At 49.4% G+C, this 13,922-nt stretch overlaps 2 protein-coding genes across 2 annotated transcripts in view; one reads left to right on the forward strand and one right to left on the reverse strand.

The window, feature by feature from the left end:
* The window catches only part of LOC139247067 (cell surface glycoprotein 1-like), a 47,615-nt gene extending 43,567 nt beyond the window's left edge, over window positions 1–4,048 (forward strand). The window contains exons 2-3 of the mRNA XM_070871483.1: window positions 715–1,252; window positions 2,275–4,048. Coding sequence (XP_070727584.1) covers window positions 715–1,252; window positions 2,275–4,048 — 2,312 coding nt within the window. The remainder of the gene's footprint in view (window positions 1–714; window positions 1,253–2,274) is intronic.
* Window positions 4,049–8,686: 4,638 nt separating this feature from the next.
* Window positions 8,687–13,922, reverse strand: part of LOC139247068 (excitatory amino acid transporter 1-like) — a gene marked incomplete at its 5' end in the record, with an annotated part of 45,717 nt that continues 40,481 nt past the window's right edge. Inside the window, one exon of the mRNA XM_070871484.1 lies at window positions 8,687–8,897. Within this exon, the coding sequence (XP_070727585.1) occupies window positions 8,687–8,897 (211 nt within the window). The remainder of the gene's footprint in view (window positions 8,898–13,922) is intronic.

The raw sequence follows: 13,922 nt of genomic DNA on the forward strand, positions 1-13,922 counted from the left end.
ACCCACAGAACCAGACCCACAGAACCAGACCCACAGAGACCCAGACCCACAGAGACCCAGACCCACAGAGACCCAGACCCACAGACCCACAGAGACCCAGACCAATAGACCCACAGACCCACAGACCGAGACCCACAGAGACCCAGACCCACAGACCCAGACCCACAGACCCAGACCCCCAGAGACCCAGACCCACAGAGACCCAAACCCACAGACCCACAGAGACCCAGACCAATAGACCCACAGACCCACAGACCGAGACCCACAGAGACCCAGACCCACAGACCCAGACCCACAGACCCAGACCCCCAGACCCACAGACACAGACCCAGATCCTCAGACCCACTGACCCAGACCCACAGACCCAGACCCCCAGACCCACAGACACAGACCCAGATCCTCAGACCCACTGACCCAGACCCACAGACCCAGATCCACAGACCCACAGACCCAGACCCCCAGACCCAGATCCACAGACCCACAGACCCAGACCCCCAGACCCACAGACCCAGAGACCCAGACCCAATGACCCATAGAGGCACAGACAAACAGACCCAGACCCACAGACTCACAGACACATAGACCCAGACCCACAGAGACCCAGACCCACAGACACACAGACCCACAGTGACCCAGACCCACAGACCCCCAAACCCACAGAGACCCAGACACTCACAGACCCAGACCCACAGATCCCCAGATACTGACCCACAGACCCAGAAACCCAGACCCACAGACCCAGACCCACAGACCCAGACCCACAGATCCACAGATACAGACCCACAGACCCAGAAACCCAGACCCACAGACCCAGACCCACAGACCCAGAGACCCAGATCCACAGCGACCCAGACCCACTGACCGAGACCCACAGACCCCTGGCACAGATCCCCAGACCCCCAGACCCACAGACCCAGAGAATCAGACCCACAGACCCAGACCCAGAGACCCACAGACCCATCCCCACAGGTTCAGACCCACAGACCACAGACCCAGAACAACAGAACCAGACCCACAGACCCAGAGACCCAGGCCCACAGACCCACAGACGCATCCCCGCAGACCCACAGGTTCAGATCCACAGACCTACAGACCCAGACCCACAGGCCCAGACCCACAGGCCCAGACCCACAGACCCAGAGACACACAGACCCAGAGACACAGACCCACAGGCCCAGACCCACAGACCCAGACCCACAGACCCAGAGACACACAGACCCAGAGACACAGACCCACAGGCCCAGACCCACAGGCCCAGACCCACAGACCCAGAGACACACAGATCCAGAGACACAGACCCAGAGACACAGACCCAGAGACACACAGACCCAGAGACACACAGACCCAGAGACACAGACCCAGACACACAGACCCAGACCCACAGACACAGAGACACATAGACCCAGACACACAGACCCAGACACACAGACCCAGAGACACATAGACCCAGAGACACACAGACCCACAGACACAGACACACAGACCCAGACACACAGACACACAGACCCAGAGACACACAGACCTAGACACACAGACCCACAGACACACAGAGACCCAGACCCACAGACCCAGAGAGACCCAAACACACAGTCCCACAGACCCAGAGACCAGACGCACAGACCCACAGACCCAGGCCCACAGAACCAGACCCACAGAGACCCAGACCCACAGAGACCCAGACCCACAGAGACTCAGACCCACAGATCCAGACACAGAGACCCAAACCCACAGACCCACAGAGACCCAGACCAATAGACCCACAGAGACCCAGACCCACAGACCCATAGATGCATTGACACATAGACCCAGACCCACAGACCCAGACCCACAGACCCACAGAACCAGACCCACAGACCCAGACCCGCAGAGACCCAGACCAACAGACCCACACTCAGAGACCCACAGACCCCATAGACACACAGACGCAGAGACCCAGAGACCCACAAACCCAGAGACCCACAGACCCAGACCCATAGACCCACAGACCGAGACTCACAAAAACCCAAACCCACAGACCCAGACCCACAGACCCACTGACCCAGACCCACAGGCACAGACCCAGACCCACTGACCCAGACCCACAGAGACTCATAGACGCAGACACAGACCCACAGATCCAGACCCACATACCAAGACTCACAGACCCAGACCCACAGACCCACAGAACCAGACCCCCAGACCCACAGAACCCCAGACCCACAGACCCAGATCCACAGACCCACAGATCCAGAGACCCAGACCCACAGACCCAGAGACCCACATCCACTAACCCAGACCCACAGACCCCCCAGACACAGACTCAGAGACCCAGACCAACAGACCCAAACCCACAGAGACCCAGACCCACAGACCCAGAACCACAGACCTGCAGAGACGCAGACCCAGAGACCCAGACAAACAGACCCAGACCCACAGACCCACAGTCACACAGACACACAGACACATAGACCCAGACCCACAGGCACAGACCCAGACCCACAGACCCAGACCCACAGACCCGCTGACCCAGACCCACAGGCACAGACCCACTGACCCAGACCCACAGAGACTCATAGACGCAGACCCAGACCCACAGACACAGACCCACAGACACAGACCCACAGACCCACTGACCCAGACCCACAGACCAAGACTCACAGACCCAGAGCAACAGACCCACAGAACCAGGCCCCCAGACCCACAGAACCAGACCCCCAGACCCACATCCACAGACCCAGAGTCCCAGACCCACAGACCCACATCCACTAACCCAGACCCACAGACGCCCCAGACACAGACCCACAGAGACCCAGACCAACAGACCCAAACCCACAGAGACCCAGACCCACAGACCCAGAGACACACAGACCCAGAACCACAGACCCAGAACCACAGACCCAGACCCACAGACTCACAGAACCAGACCAACAGACCCACAGACCCAGACCCACAGACCCAGAGACACACAGACCCACAACCACAGACCAGAACCACGGACGCAGACCCACAGACTCACAGATCCAGATCCACAGACCCAGACCCACAGACCCAGATCCACAGACCCAGACCCCCAGTCCCACAGATCCACAGACCCCCAGACCCACAGACCCAGACCCCCAGTCCCACAGACCCACATACCCAGATCCACAGACCCAGACCCACAGACACAGACCCACAGATCCAGAGACCCAGACCCAGAGACCCAGACCCCCAGACACAGACCCACAGAGACCCAGACCAACAGACCCAAACCCACAGAGACCCAGACCCACAGACTCACAGAACCAGACCCACAGACCCCCAAACCCACAGAGACCTAGACCCAGACCAACAGACCCAGACCCACAGACCCAGAGACCCAGAGACCCAGAGACCCAGAGACCCAGAGACCCAGAGACCCAGACCCACAGACCCCCAGAAACAGACCCACAGTCCCAGAGACCCAGACCCACAGACCCAGAGACCCAGAGACACAGACCCAGAGCCACAGACCCAGACCGACAGACCTCCAGACACAGATCCCCAGACCCAGACCCACAGACCCACATCCACAGACCCAGACCCACAGACCCAGACCCACAGACCCAGACCCAGAGACCCAGACCCACAGACCCAGATCCCCAGACCCACAGACCAAGACCCACAGATCCAGACCCACAGACCATACCCACAGACCATACCCACAGACCCACAGATCCCCAGACACAGATCTCCAGACCCACAGACCCAGAGATCCACAGACCCATTCCCACAGACTCACAGGTTCAGACCCACAGACCCAGACCCACAGGCCCAGAACCACAGACCCAGAGACACACAGACCCAGAGACCCAGACCCAGAGACACACAGACCCAGACACACAGAGACCCAGACACACAGACCCACAGAGACCCAGACACACAGTCCCACAGACCCAGACACCCAGGCGCACAGACCCAGACCCACAGACCCAGACCCACAGACCCACAGAACCAGACCTACAGACCCATAGAGATCCAGACCCACAGAGACCCAGACCCACAGAGACCCAGACACAGAGACCCAGACCCACAGAGACCAGACCCATAGACCCACAGAGACCCAGACTCATAGACCCACAGAACCACAGACCCAGACCCCCAGTCCCACAGATCCACAGACCCAGAGACCCAGACCCACAGACCCAGAGCCCCACATCTACAGACCCCCAGACACAGACCCACAGTGACCCAGACCCACAGAGACCCAGACCCACAGAACCATAGAGACACAGACAAACTGAACCAGACCCACAGACCCACAGTCACACAGACCCACAGACACATAGACCCAGACCCACAGAGACCCAGACCCACAGAGACCCAGACCCACAGACTCCCAAACCCACAGAGACCCAGACCCAGAGACCCAGACCCAGAGACTCAGACCCACAGATCCACAGACCCACATCCACAGACCCAGACCCACAGATCCCCAGAAACAGACCCACAGACACAGAGACCCACAGTCCCAGAGACTCAGACCCACAGACCCAGAGACCCAGACCCAGAGACCCAGAGACCCAGACCCAGAGACCCAGAGCCACAGACCCACAGTCCCAGAGACCCAGAGCCACAAACCCACAGTCCCAGAGACCCAGAGACCCAGACCCACAGAGACCCAGATCCACAGACCCCCAGACCCAGACCCACAGATCCCCAGACCCACAGACACAGACCCAAAGACCCCGAGACCCACAGGTTCAGACCCACAGACCTAGACCCACAGACCCAGACCCACAGAGACCCAGACACCCACAGACCCACAGACTCACAGACCCACAGACCTACAGACCCAGATCCACAGACCCACAGACCGAGACTCACAGACCCAGAGACTCACAGACCCACAGAGACCCAGACCCATAGACCCACAGAGACCCAGACCCACAGAGACCCAGACCCACAGACCCACAGAACCAGACCCACAGAGACCCAGACCCACAGAGACACAGACCCACAGAACCAGACCCACAGAGACCCAGACCCACAGACCCACAGAGCGATCCGTGGACCCACAGACCCACCCACAGACCCACCCACAGACCCACAGACACACAGACAGTCCTTATTCTAAGTCTATCTTCCCTAGTTCTAGTCTCCCCCATCAGTGGAAACATTCTCTCTGCATCCACCTTGTCGAGCCCCCTCATAATCTTATAAGTTTCAATAAGATCACCTCTCATTCTCCTGAATTCCAATGAGTATAGGCCCAACCTACTGAACCTATCTTCATAAGTCAACCCCCTCATCTCTGGAATCAACCGAGTGAACCTTCTCTGAACAGCCTCCAGTGCAAGTTTATCACTCCTTAAATATGGAAACCAAAACTGCACGCAGTACTCCAGGTGTGGCCTCACCAATACCCTGTACAGTTGTAGCAAGACTTCCCTGCTTTTATACTCCATCCCCTTTGCAATAAAGGCCAAGATACCATTGGCCTTCCTGATCACTTGCTGTACCTGCATACTAACCTTTTGTGTTTCATGCACAAGTACCCCCAGGTCCTGCTGTACTGCAGCACTTTGCAATCTTTCTCCATTTAAATAATAACTTGCTTTTTTAATCTTCCTACCAAAGTGGATAACCTTACATTTTCCCACATTATACTCCATTTGCCAATTTTTGCCCACACTGAGCCTGTCTATATCGCTTTGCAGATTTTTGTGTCCTCCTCACAATTTGCTTTCCCACCCATCTTTGTATCATCAGTAAACTTGGCTACATTACACTCGGTCTCTGAGACCACTGAGGGGTAACCTGATAGAGATTATGAAAGGGTTCGATAGGGTAGACATAGAGAAGATAGTTCCACTTGTGAGCGTGACCAGAACTAGGGCCCTAGATGTAAGAGAGTCACGAATAAATCCGACCGGGAATTCAGGAGAAACTTCTTTACCCAGAGAGTGGTGAGAATGTACAACTCACTTTCACAGGGAGGGGTTGAAGCGATTAGTATCGATGCATTTATGGAGAAACTGGATAAACACACGAGGGAGAGGAACAGAAGGATATGGTGATAGGGTAAGATGGTCGGGGTAGGAGGAAGCTGGGGGGGAGTATTAACACCGACACGGACCTGTTGGGCTCAATGGCCTGTTTCTGTGCTGTGCAATGCTATGTAATCGAATAAGGAGAGGAATTATTCACTAAATGCTAACAAGTTAAAAGAAATAGATGAGAGACAGTCATGGTTCAGATACACAAATTAAAGGTGGAAGGACAAGTTGGGAATCTATAACAAACTTTTCTGCGATCACAAGTTTTATGATTAGGGGTATACAGTATGAAAGCAGGGGGAATACAATTCAAATGGTTTGTGACCTAGAACCAGGAGTTGAGGGTTCACCACGGTGACAGGTGTGCACTCATGACTGGATATCACATTATTTTGGGCGCAGGCCTGAAGCATTGCCTGCACAAATCGGGGCCAATCACCTGTTTCAGGTTCCGTCCTGATATTGGATGGTGACAGGCCACAGGGAGCACTGGTTGTTCAAGGGCCGCTGGAGAAGTAAGTGAGAAACGATCCACTTTCCTGAATGTAGAGCCGGAATCCAACAGGCTCCACATTAAAACTGTGAGACACCATTCGGACCCCTTCCCCCTTCCAGTATGTCCAATACTGTATATAACAGGACTCACTGTATATAGCAGATCTTCTGCATATAACGGGACTTCTGTATATAACAGGACTCACTGTATATAACAGGACTCACTGTATATAACAGGACTCACTGTATATAGCAGGTCTTCTATATATAACGGGACTGTCTGTATATAATAGGACTCACTGTATATAGCAGGTCTTCTGTATATAACGGGACTGTCTGTATATAACAGGACTGTCTGTATATAACAGGACTCACTGTATATAGCAGGTCTTCTATATATAACGGGACTGTCTGTATATAACAGGACTCACTGTATATAGTAGGTCTTCTGTATATAACGGGACTGTCTGTATATAACAGGACTGTCTGTATATAACAGGACTGTCTGTATATAACAGGGCTGTCTGTATATAACAGGACTGTCTGTATATAACAGGACTCACTGTATATAGCAGGTCTTCTGTATGTAACGGGACTGTCTGTATATAACGGGACTGTCTGTATATAACAGGACTCACTGTATATAGCAGGTCTTCTGTATGTAACGGGACTGTCTGTATATAACGGGACTGTCTGTATATAACAGGACTCACTGTATATAGCAGGGCTGTCTGTATATAACAGAACTGTCTGTATATAACAGGACTCACTGTATATAGCAGGTCTTCTGTATGTAACGGGACTGTCTGTATATAACGGGACTGTCTGTATATAACAGGACTCACTGTATATAGCAGGTCTTCTGTATATAGCAGGACTGTCTGTATATAACAGGACTCACTGTATATAGCAGGTCTTCTGTATATAACGGGACTGTCTGTATATAACGGGACTGTCTGTATATAACAGGACTCACTGTATATAGCAGGTCTTCTGTATGTAACGGGACTGTCTGTATATAACGGGACTGTCTGTATATAACAGGACTCACTGTATATAGCAGATCTTCTGCATATAACGGGACTGTCTGTTAATAACAGGACTCACTGTATATAACAGGACTCACTGTATATAGCAGGTCTTCTATATATAACGGGACTGTCTGTATATAACGGGACTCACTGTATATAACAGGACTGTCTGTATATAACAGGACTCACTGTATATAGCAGGTCTTCTGTATATAACAGGACTCACTGTATATAGCAGGACTTTCTGTATATAACAGGTCTGTCTGTATATAACAGGACTGTCTGTATATAACAGGACTCACTATATATAGCAGGACTGTCTGTATATAACAGGACTCACTGTATATAGCAGGGCTGTCTGTATATAACAGGACTCACTGTATATAGCAGGGCTGTCTGTATATAACAGGACTGTCTGTATATAACAGGACTCACTGTATATAGCAGGACTTTCTGTATATAGCAGGACTGTCTGTATATAACAGGACTCACTGTATATAGCAGGGCTGTCTGTATATAACAGGACTCACTGTATATAGCAGGGCTGTCTGTATATAACAGGACTCACTGTATATAGCAGGGCTGTCTGTATATAACAGGACTCACTGTATATAGGACTGTCTGTATATAATGGATGGATGGATCGGAGAGGAATTTTCTCAGATTTTTTCTCCCTAAATTGGCCTGGGCTTTTAATCTAGTTTTTGCCTCTCCCAGGAGATCACATGACTCCGGTTGGGGTGGAGTGTAGAATGTTTTAGTATAAGGGGTGTCGCAGTTGTGTGAGGCGGACTGGTTGGGCTGGGTGCTCTTTGCCTTTCCGTCATTGTTCATAGGTTTATATGTAACCTTCAGGGCTGCTGACCGAGGGCCGTGTGGCTCTTTGTCGGCCGGTGGGACACGATGGGCCGGAATGGCCTCCTTCTGCGCTGTAAGTTTCTACATTTCTATGCCTTCCTCCAGTCCGATAACTTACTGTACTCGCACTCACTGGTGTATAATAGAACAATAAAATATATGGCAATGAATTTTTTAAAATAGCAATAATTTCTGGCTTGCCACCAAAAGGAGGAGGCCCCGCCCAGTCGATGTGGTCAGCCTGACTGCGGATAATGCAGGAGACTGGGGTCAGGAGGATGGATTAAACCTGGTCACTGTCGCTGCCTACATCTTGGTCTCACTATCTATGGGTTTTTCGTTGCCGGTCTCATTATCCTGACAGATCAACTGGTATGGTTTCTTCATCTCACTCTCTTCAGTGACGGTGTTACCCACCCCGGCGTCCATTTTCTGAAGTTCGTGGCGTGACAGGTGCTGTACAATGGCCGCCCCCAGCGAGTCTCCCAACACGTTGGTCGTGGTGCGCAGTCGATCCCTACAAAACCAATCAAAGACACACACATGCCCATCAAACCAGATATAGTAGGGATTACGGAGACATAAGAACATGGGAAATAGGAGCAGGAGTCGGCCATTCGGCCCCTCGAGCCTGCTCCTCCATTCAATAAGATCATGGGTGATCTTCTACCTCAACACTTTCCTGCACTATCTCTATATCCCTTGATTCCCTGACACCTGGGAGTCCCTGGCCAAAGACCGTCCTAAGTGGAGGAAGTACATCCGAGAGGGCTCTGAGCACCTCGAGTCTCGTCGCTGAGAGCATGCAGAAATCAAGCGCAGGCAGCGGAAGGAGCGTGCGGAAAATCAGTCCTACCCTCCCCTTCCCTCAACCACTATCTGTCCCGCCTGTGACAGGGACTGTGGTTCTCGTATTGGACTGTTCAGTCATCTAAGGACTCATTTTAAGATGGAAGCAAGTCTTCCTCGATTCCGAGGGACTGCCTATGATAATGATGATGATTCCCTTAATATCCAAAAATCTATCGATCTCAGCCTTGAATATACTCAATGACACAGAAACATAGAAACATAGAAAATAGGTGCAGGAGTAGGCCATTCAGCCCTTCGAGCCTGCACCACCATTCAATAAGATCATGGCTGATCATTCACTTCAGTACCACTTTCCTGCTTTCTCTCCATACCCCTTTAGCCGTAAATATATCCAAAGAACTGGCATCAACAACTCTCTGCGGCAGGGAATTCCACAGGTTAACAACTCTCTGAGTGAAGAAGTTTCCCCTCATCTCGGTCCTAAATGGCTTACCCCTTAACCTTAGAATGTGACCCCTGGTTCTAGACTTCCCCAACATCGGGAACATTCTTCCTGCATCTAACCTGTCCAGTCCCGTCAGAATTTTATATGTTTCTATGAGATCCCCTCTCATTCTTCTAAACTCCAGTGAATACAGACCCATTCGATCCAATCTCTCCTCATATGTCAGTCCAGCCATTCCAGGAATCAGTCTGGTGAACCTTCGCTGCACTCCCTCAATAGCAAGAACGTCCTTCCTCAGATTAGGAGACCAAAACTGAACACAATACTCCAGGTGGTGCCTCACCAAGGCCCTGTACAACTGCAGTAAGACCTCCCTGCTCCTATACTCAAATCCTCTCGCTATGAAGGCCAACATACCATTTGCCTTCTTCATCGCCTGCTGTACCTGCATGCCAACCTTCAATGACTGATGAACCATGACACCCAGGTCTCGTTGTACCTCCCCTTTTCCTAATCTGCTGCCGTTCAGATAATATTCTGCCTTCATGTTTTTGCCCCCAAAGTGGATAACCTCACATTTATCCACATTATACTACATCTGCCATGCATTTGCCCACTCACCTAACCTGTCCAATCATCCTGCAGCCTCTTAGCATCCTCCTCACAGCTCACACGCCACTCAGCTTAGTGTGACTGAGCCTCCACAGCCCTCTGGGATAGAGAATTCCAGAGATTCACCACCCTCTGAGTGAAGACATTTCTCCACATCTCAGTCCTAAATGACCGACCCCTTATTCTGAGATTGTGACCCCTGGTTCTAGACTTCCCAGCCCGGGGGAAACATCTTCCCTGCATCCACCCTGTCAGGTCCTGTAAGAATTTTGTATGTTTCAATGAGATCATCTCTCATTCTTCTAAACAGTCCGAGTCTTCTCAATCTCTCCTCATAGGACAATCCCTCCATCCACGAATTGGTCTGCTGAACCTTCGCTGCACATGGCTACAGAAAAATCAGAACTGGGAATGAAACCTTGCAGGGTAAAACATATTTAGAAAAGATAAATGAAAAAGAGGTGGAATAGTTGTACTTATAGCATAATAGCAGTAGAAAAAAGTGACGCAGCCATCAGTAAGACAGAAACAGAATTCATGTGGATAGAGATGAAAGATAATAAAGGATCAATCACACGTATGGGTGCAGTCTACAGACCACCTAATAGTGGAAGAGAGGTGGAGGAAGGAATATGCAGACACATTAGGGGAATGAGTAAAACACGTAGAATAATAATCATGGGGGATTTCAACTATCACAAAATTAACTGGCTAGACGAGGTAGGTAAAGGGGATAAGGGAGTTCCTACAATGTGTACAGGATTCCTTTCTAACCCAATATATAAAAATCCCAACAAGGGAGGAGTGGCTATTGGATCTAGTAATAGGAACTGAACCAGAGCAGATAAGAGAAGTAAAAGTAGGGGAACATCTAGGCAATAGTGATCATAATACACTTTAAGATAATAATTGAGAAGGCATAAGTATGATAAAGACCAGGTTAATAGATTGGAGAAAAACTGATTTTGAGGGGCTGAGAATAGACCTTAGGAATATAAAATGGACAACAATATTGGCAAACAATGATGTAGAGCAACAATGGGAAACATTTAAAATGGTATGCAACATAGTGCAGGAACAATATATTCTGCTAAAAAAACAACAAACTAAACACTAATGAGACACCATGGTTGAATGAAAACATTCGTGAAAAATTGAGGTAAGGAAAGAGGCACACATTAAATACATGGACAGCAGGGGAGTGCATGACAAGGGAGAATACAAAGAGATTAGCAAGTCAAAAAAATAATTAGCAAGGCAAAGAGGAACTATGAAATTAAATTATCAAGGAACTTAAAACAAAATAGTAAAATATTCTACAGCCACATAAATAAAAACAGGAAAGTTGGGATGGGAATAGGGCCACAAGATAAAATCACAGGCAGCGATAGCGAAATGACAGAAATATTAAATAATACTTTGCTTCAGTGTTTACCAGGGAGACAGATCAGGTGAACATGACATTGGAAGATGAGATTAGAAATCATATAACTGCATTTAAAATAAAAAGGGGAGAAATATTAAATAATCAAATTCAAAGAGGATAAAAACCAAATCCCTGGTCTGGCTGGATTGCATTTGCTTGTTTTGAAAGAATCTGAGGACGAGATATCAGAGGCACTATTACACATATACAATAATTCATTGGAAAAAGGTGTAGTGCCAGGGGACTGGCGGATATAGAACATGTCCAGGGAACTGAAGGCCAGTCAGCTGAACATTGGTGCTGGGAAAATAATGGAATCCCTACAAAAGGAGTAAATAGAAAAAGATCTAGAAACCAGAAATATAATAGCGAATAGTCAGCATAGATTTCAAAACAGATCAACCTTGTTGAATTCTTTGAAGAGATAACAGAGAGTAGACAATGGTAATGCAGTAGATCTAATTTTTCTAGGTTTTCAAAAGGCCTTCAATAAGGTTCCACATAGAAACATAGAAACATCGGGTCCTTCATTAAAACATCTGTGGACTCGTGTGGAAGCAAGTCATCCTCGTTCGAGGGACCGCCAATGATGATGATTTAGTCTAATCCCAATTACCAGCTCTAGGTCCGTAACACTGCAGGTTACAGCGCTTTAAGTGCCCATCCAAGCACCTTTTAAATGTGGTGAGGGTTTCTGCATCCACCATCCTTCCAGGCAGTGAGTTCCAGACCCCCACAACCCTCTGCGTGAAGACGCCCCCCGTAAAATCCCCTCTGAACCTTCCACCCACTACCTTAAAACTATGTCCCCTCGTAACTGACCTCTCCACCAATGGAAATAGACCCTTGCTATCCACTATATCCAGGCCCCTCAAACTTTTGTACACCTCAATGAGGTCTCCTCTCAACCTCCTCTGTTCCAATGAGAACAAATCCAGCCTATCCAATCTGTCCTCATAGCTAAGATTCTTCATTCCAGACAGCATCCTAGTAAATCTCCTCTGCACCCTCTCTAGTGCAATCACGTCCTTCCTATAATACAGCGACCATAACTGCACGCAATACTCCAACTGTGGCCTAACCAGAGTATTATACAATTTAGGCATAACCTCCCTGCTCTTGTATTCTATGCCTCAGCCAATAAAGGCAAGCATTCCGTATGCCTTCTTAACCACCTTATCCACCTGGCCGGCTACTTTCAGGGATCTGTGTACAAGCACTCCAAGGTCCCTTTGTTTATCTACACTATTAAGTGGCCTACAGCTTAATGTGTATACCCTTTCCTTGTTCGCCCTCCCAAAGTGCATTACCTCACACTTCTCTGAATTAAATTCCATTTGCCACTGCTCTGCCCACCTGACCAGTAGATTGATATCCTCCTGCAGCCCATGACTTTCCTCTTCATTATCAACCACACGGCCAATTTTAGTGTCGTCTGCAAACTTCTTAATCATACTCCCTATATTCAAATCTAAATCATTGGTATATACCACAAAAAGCAAGGGACCCAGTACTGAGCCCTGCGGAACCCCACTGGAAACAGCCTTCCAGTCACAAAAACATCCATCGACCATTACCCTTTGCTTCCTACCTCCAAGCCAATTTTGGATCCAACTTGACACTTTTTCCTGGATCCCACGGGCTTTAACCTTCGTGACCAGTCTACCATGTGGGACCTTATCAAAAGCTTTGCTAAAGTCCATATACACTATATCGTACACACTTCCCTCATCGACCCTCCTCAAAAGATGCAATTAGGTTAGTCAAACACGATCTTCCCTTAACAAATCTGTGCTGACTGTCCCTGATTAATCTTTGTCTTTCTAAATGTAGATTTATCCTGTCCTTCAGGATTTTTTCCAATAATTTTCCCACCACTGAGGTTAGGCTGACAGGCCTGTAATTACTCAGTCTATCCCTTTCTCCCTTCCTAAATAAGGGTACCCCATTAGCAGTCCTCCAATCCTCCAGCACCATGCCCAGATCCAAAGAGGACTGTTGTAATGTGGGAAACGCGGCAGCCAATTTATGCACAGCAAGTTCCCACAAACAGCAATGTGATAATGACCAGATAATCTGTTTTTGTTATTTTGATTGAGGGATAAATATTGGCCAGGACACCGGGGATAACTCCACTGCACTTCTTCGAAATAGTGCCGTGGGATCTTTTACGTCCATTTGAGAGAGCAGATGGGGTCTCGGCTTAACGTCTCATCTAAAAGACAGCACCTCTGACAGTGCAACAC

Source organism: Pristiophorus japonicus, unplaced genomic scaffold, assembly GCF_044704955.1.
Source record: "Pristiophorus japonicus isolate sPriJap1 unplaced genomic scaffold, sPriJap1.hap1 HAP1_SCAFFOLD_253, whole genome shotgun sequence".
NCBI lineage: Eukaryota > Metazoa > Chordata > Chondrichthyes > Pristiophoridae > Pristiophorus > Pristiophorus japonicus.